The 18,431-nt window shown below is 43.9% G+C and overlaps 1 protein-coding gene across 1 annotated transcript in view; it reads left to right on the top strand.

Annotated features, from left to right (window-relative positions):
- ABCC2 (ATP binding cassette subfamily C member 2) overlaps positions 1 to 18,431 on the top strand; it is a 133,853-nt gene that overhangs the window by 65,047 nt on the left and 50,375 nt on the right. The window contains exons 10-14 of the mRNA XM_033943489.1: positions 2,881 to 3,135; positions 6,066 to 6,131; positions 9,558 to 9,695; positions 12,626 to 12,772; positions 15,942 to 16,026. Of these exons, the coding sequence (XP_033799380.1) occupies positions 2,881 to 3,135; positions 6,066 to 6,131; positions 9,558 to 9,695; positions 12,626 to 12,772; positions 15,942 to 16,026 (691 nt within the window). The remainder of the gene's footprint in view (positions 1 to 2,880; positions 3,136 to 6,065; positions 6,132 to 9,557; positions 9,696 to 12,625; positions 12,773 to 15,941; positions 16,027 to 18,431) is intronic.

The raw sequence follows: 18,431 nt of genomic DNA, 5'->3' as shown, positions 1-18,431 counted from the left end.
AGGACATGGTACTACTCGAAAGGGTCCAGAGAAGAGCGACTAAAATGGTTAAGGGGTTGGAGGAGTTGCCATACCGCGAGAGATTAGAGAAACTGGGCCTCTTCTCCCTTGAAAAGAGGAGACTGAGAGGGGACATGATCGAAACATTCAAGATACTGAAGGGAATAGACTTAGTAGATAAAGACAGGTTGTTCACCCTCTCTAAGGTAGAGAGAACGAGAGGGCACTCTCTAAAGTTGAAAGGGGACAGATTCCGTACAAACGTAAGGAAGCTCTTCTTCACCCAGAGAGTGGTAGAAAACTGGAACGCTCTTCCGGAGGCTGTCGTAGGGGAAAACACCCACCAAGGATTCAAGACAAAGTTAGACAAGTTCCTGCTGAACCGGAACGTACGCAAGTAAGGCTAGTCTCAGTTAGGGCACTGGTCTTTGACCTAGGGGCTGCCGCAGGAGCGGACTGCTGGGCACAATGAACCACTGGTCTGACCCAGCAGCGGCAATTCTTTTATGTTCTTATGAAAGAAACTACAGTGAAAAGAGGCGTGTCTTCAGTTTCTTCTGGAATTCAAGGTAGCTGATGGGCAGTTTGTTAAAGATGAGAGGTCCTTGGTATTCGAAGGTAGTTTTGAATATTTTCTTTCACCGTACTTGCATAAGTCTGCAGTTGAACGCCTAACTTTAGGAGTGAGCACTTATGCTAGCTCAATGCCTGGTGTAACTTCTCATGTCTAAATGTTGGTAGTTAGGTGCTTAAATGTTAGCATTCTATGACCAATGCTTGCACAACATTGACTTGCCCATATCACTCCCAGGTCCACACCTCCTTGTAATTACCTGCTGTGGTTTTTGTGCACACAGACCCAGATTTCATAAATGGCGCTTAAAACTTTGGCATCAAGAATCCCGGTTATATTAGTCACACCTAGAGGTGCCTAAAGTGGGCTTAGGTATCGATAGGTATCCTAACCTTAGGCACACCCTATTCATGCCAGAGTTTTATTGGCCTAAATGAGTGCGCTCAGTGTAGTGAGGGTGAGAGGCGCCTGAGGCAGTGGCACCCTTCCCCCACCCTCTTCCCCACCTCACCCCCACCAAGTACGCACCCCTTCTCTACCCCATACCTCTTTTAACTTCCCCAGCATAAGCAGCATCACCAACTTGCTGCCCGCATTGGTGTTGGCTCTCCCTCTGACGTCACTTCCTATGCGTAGGATCCAGAAATGACTTCAGAGGGAGAGCCAACGCTTCCGCAAGCAGCAGATTGGAGTCGTTGCTCATGCCAGTAAAGAGATAAAGGTATGGTTGGGGGGGGGGAAATGAAGGTATGCGTACAGCGGGGGTTGGGGGAGTGCCATGGCAGACTGACCCCCTTTACTACATCTATCAACGTCTAAGTTCAAAATCGGCACCTACATAAATAACATGCCCAAAATACGTTCCCTAACCATGCCTACAAAAAAGTGTCTAAACTAAACTAAACTAAAACTAAACCTTATATACCAGGTCTTCAAGCAAAGGAAGCTCGACGCGGTAAACAATAAATTAAAAAAAAGAAAGTAAACTGAAATACAAGAGTTAGTTTTCAAAATGTTTAGCGAATAAAAAAGTTTTTAGAAAATCAAAAATTTTCTAAAAACTTTTTTATTCGCTGATGTTTTCTTATTGTCTTTGAAAAATTAATAAACTTTCATGGAAAAAAAAGTTTTTAGAAGTTTACGGAAATATCAAATTTATTTTTGTTGGTCTCTGTCTCATAGCGCCATTCTGCTTAGATCTTCATATATTGTGCTGAAGTCCTCTCTTTACTTCATGAAAACCTTGCTCACTGTACTTCTTCCAAAATGTTAAACACGCAATCAGTCGAGCCTGACACAGGACTGTGTTTCGCTATTAAGCATCTTCAAGAGCTATAACTGGCAAAGGCTCCCCTTTTACTTCTTGCATTCAATATCATTTCAACTACAAGCAGCTTCAGAGATAGGACACCCAAACTGGGAACATCAACCAAGCATGTCGCTTTGAAGAAAGGTAATAAATATACATGAGAGAGATTTAGAACATAAGAATTGCCATACTGGGACAGACCAAAGGTCCATCAAGTCCAGTATCCTGTTTCCAACAGTGGCCAAACCATGGCCTAAGTACTTAGCTAGATCCCAAGCAATAAAACAGATTTTATGCTGCTTATCCTAGGAATAGGCAGTGGATTTCCCCAAGCCATCTCAATAATGGCCTATGGACTTCTCTTTTAGGAAATTATCCAAGCCTTTTTTAAACCTCACTAAGCTAACTGATTACACCATATTCTCCGGCAATAAATTCCAGAGTTTAATTACACATTGTGTGAAGAAATATTTTCTCTGGTTTGTTTTAAATCTACTACTTAGTAGCTTCATTGCTTTCAAGTTTCCAAGTTTATTTATAGTTTGAAAGACTGGCCATCAACAAGTATCTGGTCAGTTTACAGAGCTAAAATTAACACTTTAAAATAATTGGGGGGGGGGAAGTAAAAATATAAATAAAAAGGGGAGGGAAGTAGACTAGACAAAAACGACTGGGTAATAATGGAGTAGATACAAAAGGTACCGAGGGGGGGAAAGTTCAGAAATACATCGAAGTTAAAATTAAAATGGAGGAGATAGGGGGAAGGGAAGGGTTAGGGTTATAATGGAGGAAGTAGGCAGGCAAATCTCTCTCGTGCATATTCATTAGAGGTCAAGGCTCTTTATTGGTTGTAAGGGCAACCCAGAGGGAGGGCAGATTGAAGGCTTTGCACAGCAGCATAAGGAGATTTTTAATAGAGGGGATAAAAGTGTTTCAGTGTAAAAATGATTTTGCAGTGCCTCAGCAACATAATAATCACTATGATTTGTCTTCTTAGGCCATGATCACCTCCACCATTACCCGGAAAGAGTCGACTGTGGGGGAAACAGTGAACTTGATGTCTGCTGATGCCCAGAGGTTTATGGATGTGGCCAACTTCATCCATCTGCTGTGGTCCTCTCCTTTGCAGATTGTGCTTTCCATCGTGTTCCTGTGGTCAGAGCTGGGCCCTTCTCTTCTGGCAGGGGTTGCAGTTATAGTGCTGTTGATACCCATCAATGCTGTCCTGGCCACCAAGTCCAAGGGACTTCAGGTAGCAAGCTGAGTGTAGTCTGTCTGTAGGAGCACTCTGATGTTTAAGGAGGGTATATTTATTCATAAATCATAAGAATAGCCTTATTGGGTCAGACCAATGGTCCATCAAGCCCAATAGCCCATTCTCACGGTGGACAATCCAGGTCCCTAGTACCTGGGCAAAACCCAAGGAGTAGCAACATTCCAGCATCTGAAAGAATAGCATGATTCCGGAACCCAATGGGAGCAACATGCCAGAACTGAGATTGTGATGTCATAATGCCTCTTTCCACAGTGCCTCAGAGCCAACTCATCAGTGATGTTACAATGGCTTGATTGCCCTATATTTGGCTCATGTAAGAACATAATAATCACTATTTGGGTCAGACCAAAGGTCCATCAAGCCCAGTAGCCTGTTCTCATGGTGTCCAATCCAGGTCCCTAGTACCGGGCCAAAACCCAAGGAGTAGCAACATTCCATGCTACCAATCCAGGGCAAGCAGTGGTTTCCCCATGTCTTACACGGCTGTAGAGGAAAGAGTCACGTTAATCAGAGAGCATATACATATGCAAGAGAGAGAGAGTAGTTCAGTAACTGAAAGCAGTTCCCACAATTGCTATTATGAGAGAGACTCTGCTCCGATCAGTAAATCAACAAGTTACATCATAATTAGTCTCTCTTCTTGCTAATATCAAAATGTAATGAAGCCCAGTGTCTCCTATCTCAATGTCAAATTACTAAATCGTGCCCCGCCTGTTCCAGTAAAAAATACTAAATTTCACTTGCAAAAAGAATCCAGACTGAAGAAAGTTCAGTAAATGTCCAACCAGGTTCCCACCAATAAGCTGCCCCATTTCAGTTCCTGCTTCAAAGACTTCTGATTACTCGGCGAACAATCACACTGCAACCACTGAAAAAGCATGTATCATGTAATTAGACATTACACTGTGCTTATTAATGGTAATGGTGGACATTACAATGAAACCGACGGCACAGTGCGCAGTGGCCGCTAAGAGAGCGAATAGAATGCTAGGTATAATCAAGAAGGGTATTACAGCCAGAACGAAAGAAGTTATCCTGCTGCTGTACCGGGCGATGGTGCGTCCGCATCTTGAGTACTGTGTCCAATATTGGTCCCCTTAAGAACGATATGGCGTTGCTCGAGAGAGTTCAGAGGAGAGCGACACGTCTGATAAAAGGTTTGGAAAACCTTTCATACGCTGAAAGATTGGAAAAACTGGGACTCTATTCCCTGAAGAAGAGGACACTTAGAGGGGATATGATAGAGACTTACAAGATCATGAAGGGCATAGAGAGAGTAGAGAGGGACAGATTCTTCAAACTTTCAAAAAATAAAAGAACAAGAGGGCATTCGGAAAAGTTGAAAGGGGACAGATTTAAAACGAATGGTAGGAAGTTCTTCTTTACCCAACTTGTGGTGGACACCTGGAATGCGCTTCCAGAGAACGTAATAGGGCAGAGTACGGTATTGGGGTTCAAGAAAGGATTGGACAATTTCCTGCTGGAAAAGGGGATAGAGGGGTATAGATAGAGGATTACTGCACAGGTCCTGGACCTGTTGGGCTGCCGCATGAGTGGACTGCTGGGCACGATGGACCTCAGGTCTGACCCAGCGGAGGCATTGCTTATGTTCTTATGTTCTTAGTGGCCAAGAGGACAATTTGACAGTGAGAATTAAATACGATGATGATAACTGAAGAACAACAGCAGGTGCTGGAACACAATGGAGGGACAATTCAAAGAGATTAGGATAGGTCAAAGGAATGCAGAAAAACAACCCAGAATGGTTCAAGTTGCAGACCTAATTAATCCACATTTTTGTACATCTAGTGAGATATTCAACTATGAAAAAGATTTCTTTAAAGGTTTTAGAGACGCCAACGGCTGAGCAATTTGGCACTTTGTCCGGGTTTTGAAAAGCTTCCAGCTAGCAGAACGTCAGGACGGCATCTGTGCATGCGTGAATGCAACGCTGTGACATCACATGCATGCGCGCTTGCGTGTGACATCATTGGGTCATACCAGCACATGCGCAGATGCCCTCATGACAAGCAAACAGGTTGGGAGGGGGGGATGAGGCTGGGGGCGGGGTTGGGGGCAGAATGCGGTGTGACTCGGGAGAATGGGGCAGGGCCAGGTAGAATTGGGCAGGTCTGGGGGCAGGGCCAGGGGTCTGGATTTTTGTTACGGAAAATCTGGTAACCCTACCTGTAGTAAATTCAGAAATGATGCATGGCAACATTAAGAACAGTGTGTGGTTGTGCATGCTGTACCTTAGAGGGAATACTGGTAGGGACAGTTGGCCCTTTTGTCAGCTGGGAACAGAGGTAAGTAGCAAGAATCTTAAAATTACAAGTTCTGAGTTACATACAAATCTGACTTAAGAGCAGCTTTAAAAACGTAGCTCGTTCTTAACCTGGGGACTGCCTGTATAATATCAGATATACTTTTCCCGTGACCTGGGACAGATAGCAGACTGCTTGCAAGGAAGGCTAGGGAGGGAATGGCCAGAACAGCCTAGGTGGGTTGTGAACTGGGGTAAGCCTAGGGCTATTTTTTCCTAAATCAAGTATAATGTATCCTGAATGGGCATGACTACCTGACCCACATGTCCATTGAATTAAGTCTTCTTAAAGTGCTTAACAGTTATCTCTCTCTATAGCTGACCAGAGGAAGGCAAGACAGCTTTGGTAGGGGAGTTAGGCACCCATGCCTTGTAGAGGAATTATGTGCTGCTGTCCTGGTGCAACTTGTAGAAATGGCTTTTAGAACGTTCTTCCGTTTCCACTGTCTGCAGTCGATTATAGAAGAAAAAGATAAGTTGGGTTTTAGAAAGGCTTTAAAGAATTATTGGGATCACTCTGGTCTGAATATGTCGATGAAAATGAGCAGGGAAATACTCTAAATCTGTATATCCATCTTTGCAGATGAAGAATATGAAGAACAAAGATAATCGGATGAAAATCATGACAGAAATCATTAATGGAATCAAGGTGACAATCAGAATTTGCAAATTTTCTCTTTTTGAAAAGCAGAACTCAGTATGGAACTTTGCAGTATATGAAACCTTCCGACATCTCATAACATTTTCCCGGTGAAAGTTTCTCTTTATTTTTCATGCCATTATAATTATATTTAATGAACAAAGTATTAATGGAATATTACATGGGCACCCCTATTGAAATCTGCATATTGTGGTTCTGTGACTAGCTATATTGGCTTTAGTTAATATTTTGATCTTTACAAATTTTTAGAGATGCAAAACTGGGGAAAACAATTTTCAAAGCTTAGGTAAATAGCAATTTAACTGTAAACTAGCCTTCTGAAAACTGTCCTTCCCTAGTTTTGCTCTACTATGAGTATAGAATTAATTGAATCTTAGTTCCAAATTTTTTTAGAAACCCACTGCTCTCCCCCTCCTATTGTTTTTTCCCTTACTCCCTTACTCGTCTTATTTACTATCAATAACTTGTATTTCTTTCCCCATTTTTTCCTTTTGTATTATATGTTTTGTCAGGTTAGTCGTATTTATTTGGTTTGTTTCCCCCAGAAACTTGTAATTTTACTGTTTTTGTATATCGCTTAGAATTTTGAATAAGTGATTAATCAAATCCATAATAAACTTGAAACTTGAATTAACTGCATTTAGCTTTGGAACATGGAGCAAAGTCTGCAGATGAAAAGAGCCCATAAGCTTTGTCCCAAACCATATACAAAGCTTTGACAAGCCTCTCTGTTGTGGACTCAGCCTGCCGGCTGTGCACCCCCCTAGGGCTGGCACTCGGGGCGGTCCACACTCCCCGCCCCGCCCTTGCTACACCACTGGAGCCAGAAGTTCATTTTGGGGGAGTTTCCAGAAGTGGACTGCAGGGTCCCGATATTGTCTCTCCATTCCTCTTTCATCACCTCACAGCTGCGTCCTCAATAAAATATTACCTTTGCTGGCAGGAATGCAAGCCCCGCCTTATGTCACATCTGCAGTGGCACTTAATTTATTCAGGTGCACTTCGGCCACTACTGCTGGCTCCCCTGCACATGCTCAGTTAGAGCATGCACAAGAAGAAGACTGACAGTGGCCAAAGCATATCTGCTGAATTAAGGGCTGCAGGCATGACTCAGGCAGGAGATGTCTGCGGCTGGCAGGGCTTGGCATCCCTGCTAGTCACTAAAGTAGAGAGGTCTCTAACAAAAGGTGAGAGGATCCAGGCCACCAAGACTCCCCTGTGGCTATGCAACTGCCATGACCCTTATTTTATTGTAAAAGCTCTAGTTGTGTTTTGGATGCCGGAAAACTGGTATTTAGACATACATACTGCCTGGACATCCAGATCCCAATTTTATAAAGCCAGGATATGAATATCTAAATCTGTAGTACATCTGTATGGTAAGGGGGGTATGGTCTGGGTGTGTTTGGGGCAGGAAAGGGAAAAGGATTGAATTTGTATACTGCCTTTTTGTAGTTTTACAACCACACTCAAAGCAGTTTACATACAAGTACTTCAAGCATTTTCCCTATCAGTTCCAGTGGGCTCACAATCTACCTGGGGCCATGGAGGATTAAGTGATTTGCCCAGGGTCACAGGGAGCAGTGCAGGGTTTGAACCCACAACCTAAGGGTGCTGAGGCTGTAGCTCTAACTACTACACCACAATCTCCTAACTAGGGCCAAAATTTGGACGTCCAACTCCAATTTCAGAAGATGTTGTCCATGTCCAAAAAAGATGGACGTCCTTATTTAGATCTGGTCTTTGGCATATCTAAGTCACAGAATGGTGCTCTGATTAAGCGGTTTTCCACAGCAGAGAGGAAAGTCACAGTAGGCATTTTCTGTCCCTGGATAAGTGGCGTAGTAAGGCGGGAGGGGGGCAGTCCGTCTCGGGTGCCATGTTGGCTGGGGCACCGGCACTCCTCCTCCTCTCTGCCCCTCCGCCTCTTCCCACTCCTCCCCTCACTACATGCATGCCCCCTTCTCTTCCCCGCATCTCTAGTTGTTCACCGCCGTGAGCAACAATTTGTGCCGCACATAGGAAGTAACATCAGAGGGAGAGCCGCCGGGGTCATGAAGAGCATGTTGAAATTGTTACTCGCAGCAGTGAACAACTATAGGTATGGGGGCAGGGGGGTGCTCACGCGGTAGGGGGAGCGGGGGAGACAAGGGGGGAGGGGCGCCTCTCAACTTCGTTACACCTCTGACCTCACAGTTTTAAGAAAAGAAACATTAGAACGAGCTGCATCATCCTCTGGTTTCACCGTTAGGCTATTCCTCCATGTGGATGTCTGTGTGGCCATTTTATAATATAGACATTAAGACATCCATATTCCTTGTTTTGCCCCATTCATAGTTTGGATCGTTCATGCTGGACATCACCAGCATCTTGGATATCCTGTTCTAAACTATATGAGAAATGGATGTGACATTCAGAATGGATATCACCATTTTGGCCCAGATTCTATAAAAGACGCCTAAAGTTAAGCATCTAACTTATTTATTTAATTAGCTTAATCAGCGCTGATAACAAACTCAATTGGCTCAATAATTAGCTTAAATTAAAATTAATTGGCGCCTACCAGAAAGTGGGCGTGGTTAAGGATGGATCTTGGGCATGCTTTCCATGTAGGTGCCAAAACTGGACTTAGGCGCTAGTATTTAGGCCAAGAAAACCCTGGCTTAAATAGGGGATGTCTAAGATTTTGACGCCTACTGACACCTAAGTCTAATTTAGGCGTCACTAGGCGCAGTTCTAAAAATGATGCCTGAAGATTGACAACCGCTTTGTGCCAAGTTCCTCAGCGCCTGTTTTTTAGATGCCGTTTATAGAATCGGGACCTTTAAGTTAGACGTCCTTTCTAAAATCTGCCTCCACATGAAACTGTGAAGAAAAGTGATTTGCTGAAGTTCACTCTCCATCAGGGGGTGTCTATTCTATTGTGGAATTTGGTATCATCCACAAAGGCACATTTTAATTCACAGTCCTTCAGCAATATCGCTTACAAAAATGTTAAAAAGTACAGGCCCAAGAACTCAGCCTTGAAGTACATCACTGATAACATCCCTTTCCTCAAAGCGATCTCCGTTGCTTTCCACTCAACTCAGTGGCCAATTTACCAAGCAAATCAAAGTTTTCTTTGGTAAATGTCTTTGAAAATCCCCCTTCCCAGGACTACTGTAAAATTGTTAAAAAGAAAAAGGCAGGGAATACAGTAATAATAGAAATTAATGTTAATTGCTTCAGTGGCTACACATTTGCTAATATTCTGATTGCTATGTGTAGGATCTCTTGGCCTACTATGGTAAAGGAGGCACTAACCTCAGGAAGAATTTTGTCTTTGTCGTATCCATGTGAGCTACTAACAAATAAGTCACTCCTGAAAAGTGCTGTGTGAATATTAATGTGGATTTCCTCTGTGGTAATTTACAGATTCTGAAGCTGTACGCCTGGGAGCCATCCTTTGAGAATCAGGTGCAGGAGATCCGAGAGAAAGAGCTGAAAAACTTGCTGCATTTCAGTTATCTGCAAACTGTGACCCTCTTTGTCTTCAACTGTGCGCCATTCCTGGTGAGTACTAGCTGTCGAAAGGCATGTTCTGGAAAACAGCGTGTCTATAAAGCTTTCACATTTTCCCCACTCTTTAACTGAACAGGCAGAGCTTTTCAGGTTCAAAAGCACTTGAGGTCCCCTGTTTGAGGGCCCTGACAAAGAGGACACATGACCCCACCCACGCTCCACCCACAGCCCCACCCATATGCCACCCATTTCCTTTAGCCCCCTTCCCATCTTCTGTACCCTTTTAGTGCTTCTCTCTCTCTCTCTTCCCCTTCCTCCAACCCTCCTCCCCCACAGGGGCATCTATCTCTCTTTCCATCCCCCCTCTCCTGTGGGTGCTTTTTTCTTTCTTTCCAATCCCCCTCCTGTGGGTGCCCTCCTCTCTCCTTTCCACCACTTCTCCTACTGTTTCTGTCTCTCCCCTTCCCATACAGCACTACTCTACTCCATGCTCTTTTCTCTAGCACTCTCTCCTTTCCATAATGCTTCTCCAGCCCTCCCTCCCTCCATGCTGCAGTCCTCCTTTCTCCCTCCCACCCTTCCTCCTTCCATGCTATTTCTTCCTCCCTCTCTCCCTCCCTCCATGCTGTTTCTCCAGCCTCCATCCATGCTGTTTCTCCATCCCTCCCTCTCTCCATGCTGTTTCTCCAGCTCTCCTCTTTCGTTCCTGCTGTTTTTTTCCAGCCCTCCCTCCCTTCCTTCCTTCAAGCTGTTTCTCCAGCCCCTTCCCTCCTTCCTTCGACACTGCTTCCCCTCATGACCTCTCTAGCTCCCAACTCCGCCACCTACCTTCTCCTTGCTGCTGTGATTGAATCTTTGGGCAGGCAGCAGCAGCAACGAGGTGAGCCTGCTATCACTGTCCTGTCCCAGAAGCTGCCTCTCTGCAAGTCCCACCTATGCAGGAACAGGAAGTCACTGCAGCGAGGTGGATTCCAGGGCAGGCCGGCGGTAGCAGGCTCACCTTGTTGCTGCCGCTGGCTGACTGAAAATTCATTCACAGCGGCTGGGACCAGGGAGGAGGTAGGTTGGGGAGTCAGAATAGCCAGCTAAACCTGGACAAACTCCCCCATCTTAAAAAAAAAAACCTTCCGGGCACCCAGACAGTCCTTGAAAAAGAGGACATGTCTGGGTTTCCCCGAACGGCTGGTTAACCCTACCTACAGTTTCAGGGCTCAGTGTATAAACCAATGCTACCCTACTGCTAAAGACCCTGTCCATCCTCATAGCAAGTACAATCAGAGCATATTTTGATGTTAATTCATTTAGATTTATAGTTCAGTCTTTGGTAATGAGTCAATTAGATTACTGCAATATTGTTTACTTGGCAGGAACACAGCAAAATTTGCAGAGGCTGTGCATTGTTAAGAATGCAGCAGTTAGGCTGATTTTCAGCCTAAAGTATGATCATATCACTGCCTTCTTTCGCCAGTGGAGGCTCGAATTAAGTTAAAGTTTGGATGCTTTTGTTACAAAACTCTGTTTGGACTTTCTCCCAATTATCTTACGGATTCATTCTCATTTGCTACTAATAAATATACTAGATGTTCACATGCCAATTTTATTTTCCCATTGGTAAGAGGATGCAAGTTTAAAAAGTACCACCATCACCTTCTATCCTACCAGGCAGTGTCCTGGGACAAAGATTTAAGCACCTTAATTACGACTTCAACCACTTTCTTGGATTTTAGGAGGCATTTAAAAACTTATTTGTTTACCAAATATGTAGGTAATTAAGTTAATTCATCTCATTGTTCAACTTCTTTTGTAAACCGCATAGAGCTTTATTCTCTTGCAGTATATAAGTAAATTGTAATGTAATGTACAAGTCTCTTCCACCCCACTTACACCAGCTGTGGAGGAGCTGCCCAGTGGTTAGGACAGTGGCCCAAGAACCAGGGGACCTGCAGCTCCTTGTGATCCTGGGCAAATCACTTAACCCAGATTGTAGCCACAGGAAGGGAGTATATCACATCCCATTCCCTTTCCACCCTCTTCTCTCTGACATCTCCAAATGGTAAAGGTGCAGTAGCAGTGTCCTCTTAAAAAAATGGTGGCAACTGATCCCTAAAGAACAGATTACTAGCTAACTTTTAAGATGGGTTCAGCTGATTTTCAGCATCACAGGAAGATGCCTTTATCATTCTGGGAATCAGCAAATTAATATATGTTGTCTAGGGGTGCCCAAACGTGCTCCTTGAGGACTAAACAATCCTCTTTAGTTTTCATGATTTCCACAATGAGTATTTACGAGTATGTATTTGCATCCAATGGAGGCAGTGCATTCAAATATATCTCGTGCATATTCATTATGGAAATCTTGAAAACTTGACTGGCTCACACCCCTCAAGGACTCCATTCGGCTCTTTTCTCTTAGTTGGCAGCATTTAGGGGCACATTTAGGATATGTGAGGCACACGGGTTCCCCATGCTCCTGAACAGGGAGGAAGTCATGTAAGATAGCTAAAGTTTCCGTGTAAGAAAAGCTCATAACATACCTATTTAAATATAGGACCTTTACTGAAACCTGCCACAAAAGGGAAAATTAATGCAGGCAGTGTGGCTGCTCCTGGTATACATTTGGAGCAAATTCAAACAGGATGTATAGGTCCAGAAATCCAAAGAGAGAAATCCAGCGCAAAACTCATTGTCCAGCACTCAAAAGACATCCCAGACCTAGTCCAAAATAAACAGGCGGATAAAATTAGGGCTATCCCAAAAACCCGACTGGCTGGTGGTCCTCCAGGACAGGGTTGGGAACTACTGACTGATCTAAAAAGCCCTCTCCATTGAGAGTCTCTGAGTACCACTAACCCCTCACTCACTGTTATCCCATCACTCAGACTCGGAAAGAGACTTTGAATTTTCCAGTAGGGGACATGTATCAGGAGACCCCTATATATTTTTGTGAATTTCAGTGACATGTGGTTTTTGACCCTGTACAGATCTCTGTAGCCAGTTTTGCTGTATATGTGATGGTGGATTCGAACAACGTCTTGGATGCACAAAAGGCTTTCACTGCTATCTCATTATTTAATATCCTACGATTCCCTATGGGGATGCTTCCCCTACTCATCTCTTCCCTAGTGCAGGTAAGACACTGATTATTTCTTCCTGTCTGTACTTCCAGAAATGTAACTTTGAATGGGAGGGAGGAGTGCCCTACAAGTTAAACCGGTGTCAGGTCAAAAGCGCGCTGGGACAAAGGCGCGCCCAGACAATTGAGCGCAGCGTGCGCCGCCGCTCTGCTCTAAATTACTGTTTTTAGCGCTACGACGGGGGTGTGTGTGTGGGGAACCCCCCACTTTACTTAATAGACATTGCGCCGCGTTGTGGGGGCGTTGTGGGGGGTGTGGGGGGTTGTAACCTCCCACATTTTACTGAAAACTTAACTTCTTCCCTGTTTTTAGTTCAGTAAAATGTGGAGGGTTACAACCCCCCAAACCCCCCATAACGCCAGAGCGATGTCTATTAAGTAAACTGGGGGGGTTCCCCAACAAAACCCCCCGTCGGAGCCCCTAAAAACTGTAATTTAGAGCGGCGTGGCGGCGCGCGCTTTTGTATTTCGCGCCGTTGTCTATGAACCGTTAAACCAGTTGACCTAGAATTAGGGAAACCAAAGTTCAAATCCCAGTTTCCCACTGCTTAGAGTTACCAGATTTTCCTGAAGGGAAATCCGGACCCTTGGCCACGCCCCATTCTGCCTGTGTCACACCCTATTCCGCCCCCCCCAACCCCCAGATAGCACCCGTGCATGCGTGGATACAGTGCAATGATGTCACACGCTTGCGCATGTGATGTCACCACGTTGTGTCCACGCATGCGTGGATGCCCCTTCCCAACGTGATTTTCATGGGAAGCTTTTCAAAACCCGGACAAAGTGCCGGGTTTTGAAAAGCCATCTGGGCCCCGGACATGTCCTCGGAAAGGATGACATGTCCGGGGAAATTCGGACGTCTGGTAATCCTATCACTGCTGCTAATTGTGATCTTGGGTAACTTACTTTATTTGCTGATCCTTCAGTTACCCACTTAGGGGCAAATTCTGTAAAGTTTGCATGAAGTTAGGTGCTTACATCAGCGTGTCTAGCCAATGTAGGCACCTAACCTAATTGATTAATAGGCTTAATTGGCCCTGATAATTTGTACTTAACGCCGCATAAAAGATGTTAATTAGAATTATTTGAAAGTCAGGCATCTAACTTGCTAGGTGTGATTCTCTAAAAGTTAGACGCCTTGTCCAAAGTGTGTGTGGCGCGGTGGTTGAAGCTACAGCCTCCGCACCCTGGGGTTGTGGGTTCAAATCCCACACTGCTCCTTGTGACCCTGGGCAAGTCACTTAATCCTCCATAGCCCCAGGTACGTTAGATAAATTGTGAGCCCACCGGGACAGATAGGGAAAATGCTTGAGTACCTGATTGTAAAACCGCTTAGATAACCTTGATAGGCGGTATATAAAATCCTATATATATATATTAAAAAAAAGTGCCTACCTAAAAGTGAACCTGGTTAGCGGCAGACCATGGCAAATAAAACAGTCGTAAGGCAAAGATGTCCGCAGCCAAAGTCTGAATCAACCAAATCAGTCTTTATTGATGACAGCCAATGTAGACTCTGCACTGACAGTGTTTCGGCTAAAATAGCCTTTGTCAAGAGTCTAATAAAACATAAATTAAAATCATCATAATAATAATACGAACAATGATCTAAGAGAAATATAGAAATAAAAAAGTACATTACAAGACAAAAAGCCAATTTTGCTTCTTACATGAAGAACATAATAAAAATGCACGATTAAAAAACAAGACAAAAATTAGACAAAAAAATATATTAACATTAAGACCAATCTTTCTTCTCACTGAGTACTTCTATATGAACTAATCAAATAAACATTACAAAAAGTATAAGACATTAAAACATCAGCCAAAATCTTGACATACCTCTTTCGTAATAGCCTTCTTATAAAACAGTTTCAGTGTTTAGATGACAGTGAACCAAGAAAACCATTCAAAGACTCCGAATCATACAAAATTCAGCAGTTCGACTTATTTTTGGTATTAAAAAATAGGAACATATAACCTCCTACTATCAAAAACTTCATTGGCTGCCTCTAGAAGCAAGAGTGTTGTTCAAATTTGCCTGTCTCTGTTTCAAATCCATTCAAGGTTTGGCCCCCATATACCTGGTTTCCCATTTTAACCTGGACTGTTCTACCAGGCCTACACACAGAGTACATATGTTTAGCCACCCAACAATAAAGGCCTGCCAATTCAAGAGATACCTGGACAGAACTCTTGCTTTCCAGGCAGGTCAACAGAACAGTTGGCTGGGGAACATCATTAAGCACTCCTCATCCTATCTTAGCTTTAGAAAACTAGTTAAAACAAACCTGTTCAACCGATTTGTAACCAAGAACTCTTAATGCCTTATCTCTGTACTCTACTTACATGTACTCGATGTCTCTACACTGTGTCTATTACTCTGACTTTCTCACTCTCTACTTGTACCCTCCCTCTCTATATGTATTCAATGACTTCATTGAAATTATTTTCGCTGATTGTCGAGCTCTTCTTGTTGTAAACCGCCTCAAACTGCTATGGCTTTGGCGGTATATAAGAATAAAATTATTATTATTATTATTATTATAAATAGTTGTGATTAAATCTACAATCAAGTTTCAAGTAAAATTACAGTTATCAATTGTACCTTGGTCTCTGCTGATTCGTTGATAAGAGATAAGGTAGTGACTGAGTGTGGTGATTGAACTTGGAAAAGTGATCCTTTGGCCTATTGGATCAAATCCAGCCCCGGCCTACTCCCAGCTCAGAGACAATAAACTTTTCTTTATATGAATCCTGGTCATTGGTCCTTGACCCAAGGAGCTAGCTGGTGCCCGAGACTATGTGTGATTGAGACCAGGGTTACATATAGATGAGTTATGCAGTTAGCAGCTGAACATCACTGGATGTGCATTCCTTTCCTTTAAATTTTTGGAGTTCTTTTCCTGTTTTTGTGATGTATTTGTTTTAAACTATAAACCATCTAGATCCTTGTCCGGTACAGGAAGTATAACAAATCAGTAAATAATAAAAATAATAATACTACCCTTTGGGTAACATTTGGTCCTATCCTTAACCTCAACAAGCCTCTAAGCCTGTTGTATGTTATCCGCATATCTTATGGCTATATATTGATGTACATAACCCAAACATAGCCTGCATTCAAAGGGGTAGGAATTTGATTTCTGGGTATTTCTCTCTAGACTACTGTATCCTGCCAACGACTGGAGAAATATTTAGGAGCAGATGATCTAGACACATCAGCTATCCGACATGATTCTGCTATTGGTAAATGTACACTTCTACTTTATTACCTTACAGAGATGTATTTTCAATAAGTTGCATAGAACTTAGTGATCTAAAATTGTCATTTATGTGAGGATCTCTAGGACAGAGGTTCTTAACCCAGTCTTCTAGGTACACCCAGCCAGTCAGGTTTTCAGGATATTCACAATAAATATAGTTGAGGTAGATTGTCAATTCTAACGTCGGAGAGGACGTTCCGGGCCATCCAGGCAGCAATTGGCTGGCCCAGAACGTCCTCTCTGACGTCAGAATTGACATCGGGTGGCGAGAGTTGGTCGGCCCCGCGGGGAAGAAAAGCAGGGAGGGAGAACTCAGCGCCGGCTTCTTCCCAAAGGCGGCAGTGGTAGCCTTTCCCCGGTGGCAGCCTATTCCCCGATGGGTGGCCAGCTGTGCACCCCCTTGGGGTGTGCACCCGGGGCGGACCTCCCCCCCTTGGTACGCCACTGGGTAGCTGTGTAGGAGCACCTGAAGCTACATGCATCTAATCCCCCCTCCTCTGCACCTCTAAATGTTGCTGTGGGGACTATGGAAGAAGCTGGTGGGGCCTTTCCTATGCCACATCCTGCCCACAGGAAGCTGCATCAGAGAGGCGGGACACAGAGGAGCAAAACTGGACATAAAAAGAGGGAAAGGAACACAAAGGAGAGATGCTGAACACTGGTGGAGGAGGATAGGGTTAGGGACACAGACTTTGGACAGGACAGAAAGTGACACACAGAAAAGATGAATGCTGGACAAAGAGAAAGAGGAGAAACATGAAAAGGACAGGAGACTTGGAAAGAGTTAAGGAAAAAAAATAGAGAAAAGCAGAAGAGACACACCAGGACCAAAGTAATGCTCAGACAACAAAGACTTAAAAAGTATGTTTATTCTGAATTTATTAATTATAATATGTCAAATACATCAGCTTTAGGAAATCAAATGCATCTTTGTGTCTCCCCCCCCAGTTCCCACTACCTTGGGAACTGGGGGGGGAGGGGAGACACATAATGGTATTATAGGGGGCCCATCTCAATTTGTCTGCTCAGGGCCCACTCAGTCTTAGCTATGCCGCTGTTGACCAGCCAAGGGGGCTGTGCTGTTTCTCAGAAAGGAAAGCAAAAAAAGTAGGGTACCAGACATCCGGGAAAATCCAGACATGTCCTCTTTTTAGAGGACTGTCCAGATTCCCGGATGGACTTTCCAAAACCTGGCAGTTTGTCCAGGTCTTGGAAAGCAATGAGCTCTGGCTGCATCTGGAGAGCCTTCAGCAAGCATATGCAGATGACATCACACACATCCGCATATGTTGGAGGCCCTCCAAAAGTGGCCTGGAGATCAGCAAAAAAAGATACGAGGCTTTTGGGGGTGGGTTGGAGGCAGAAAGGGGCAGGTCGAAGGCAGATCAAGGAGGGGCCAGGCAGGGGGCAGAACAGGGCAGGCCATGCATCTGGGTTTTCCCATAGTTATATATGGTACCCCTAAGAAAGAGAGAGCTATTTTCTTACACTGTGGAAGCGCGCATTATTTTCAGGCCCCACAAAATCTGAGAGATTTATTTGTTTTTTCATCCCAGAAACACTTGAGAAAAACCCATGCTTTGTTTGTCTTTCCACCAGCTAATGGCTGCAAATATAAAAAAATTTCATGAGCGGGGGGATGGAGCTTGGCTGCCGATGAGAGTGGAAGCATAGTCCATGCTCTCCCCTTCCTGCACCTTTTAAAGCTTTAGAAGAGACTTAAAAACACTTTTTTAAGTGAATTGATATATAAGTTATAACTTGGGATCATGGCTTCAAGGAAACAGATTACTTTGGAGACTGCTACTGCTGCAGGTGTGAAGAGGCTTAAGAATTAATTAAATATTGTAATTGGGCTGCTTGATAGTAATATTGAAGGTGTGGCACTGCCATTCCCCCAATTTCCTAGGTTTGTACATCATCACACAGGATACCCTTGGAGTCTTATGTTGCCAAATATAGGCAAATATCTTCCGCTCCAAGTGGAGAAAAATTTTGTTTAGGTAGAGGGATCGGTAAGGCTGAAAAAAGGAACAGCAACCTTGGGAGCACCACCATCTTAATTGTTGTACCCTACCTAGCCAGGAGATATTAAGATGTTTCCACCTCTCCATGTCCTGCCAAATCACTTTCAAAAGGGGAGGTTAATTAGCAACATATAGCAGATCCACTTGCTTAGTTAAGGTAGCCAGACAGGTTAAAAAGGTAACGGCGGAAGCTAGAAGGATGCTAGGGTGCATAAGGAAAGGTATGGCCAGTAGGAAAAAGGCGGTATTGATGCTCCTGTATAAGACTCTAGTGAGAACTCATTTAGAATATTATGTACAATTCTGGAGACCGCATCTTCAAAAAGATATAAAAAGGATGGAGTCGGTCCAGAGGAAGGCT

This window comes from Geotrypetes seraphini, chromosome 4 (assembly GCF_902459505.1).
Source record: "Geotrypetes seraphini chromosome 4, aGeoSer1.1, whole genome shotgun sequence".
NCBI classification, from domain to species: Eukaryota; Metazoa; Chordata; class Amphibia; order Gymnophiona; family Dermophiidae; genus Geotrypetes; species Geotrypetes seraphini.
This window is presented reverse-complemented; position numbering and strand designations above follow the sequence as displayed.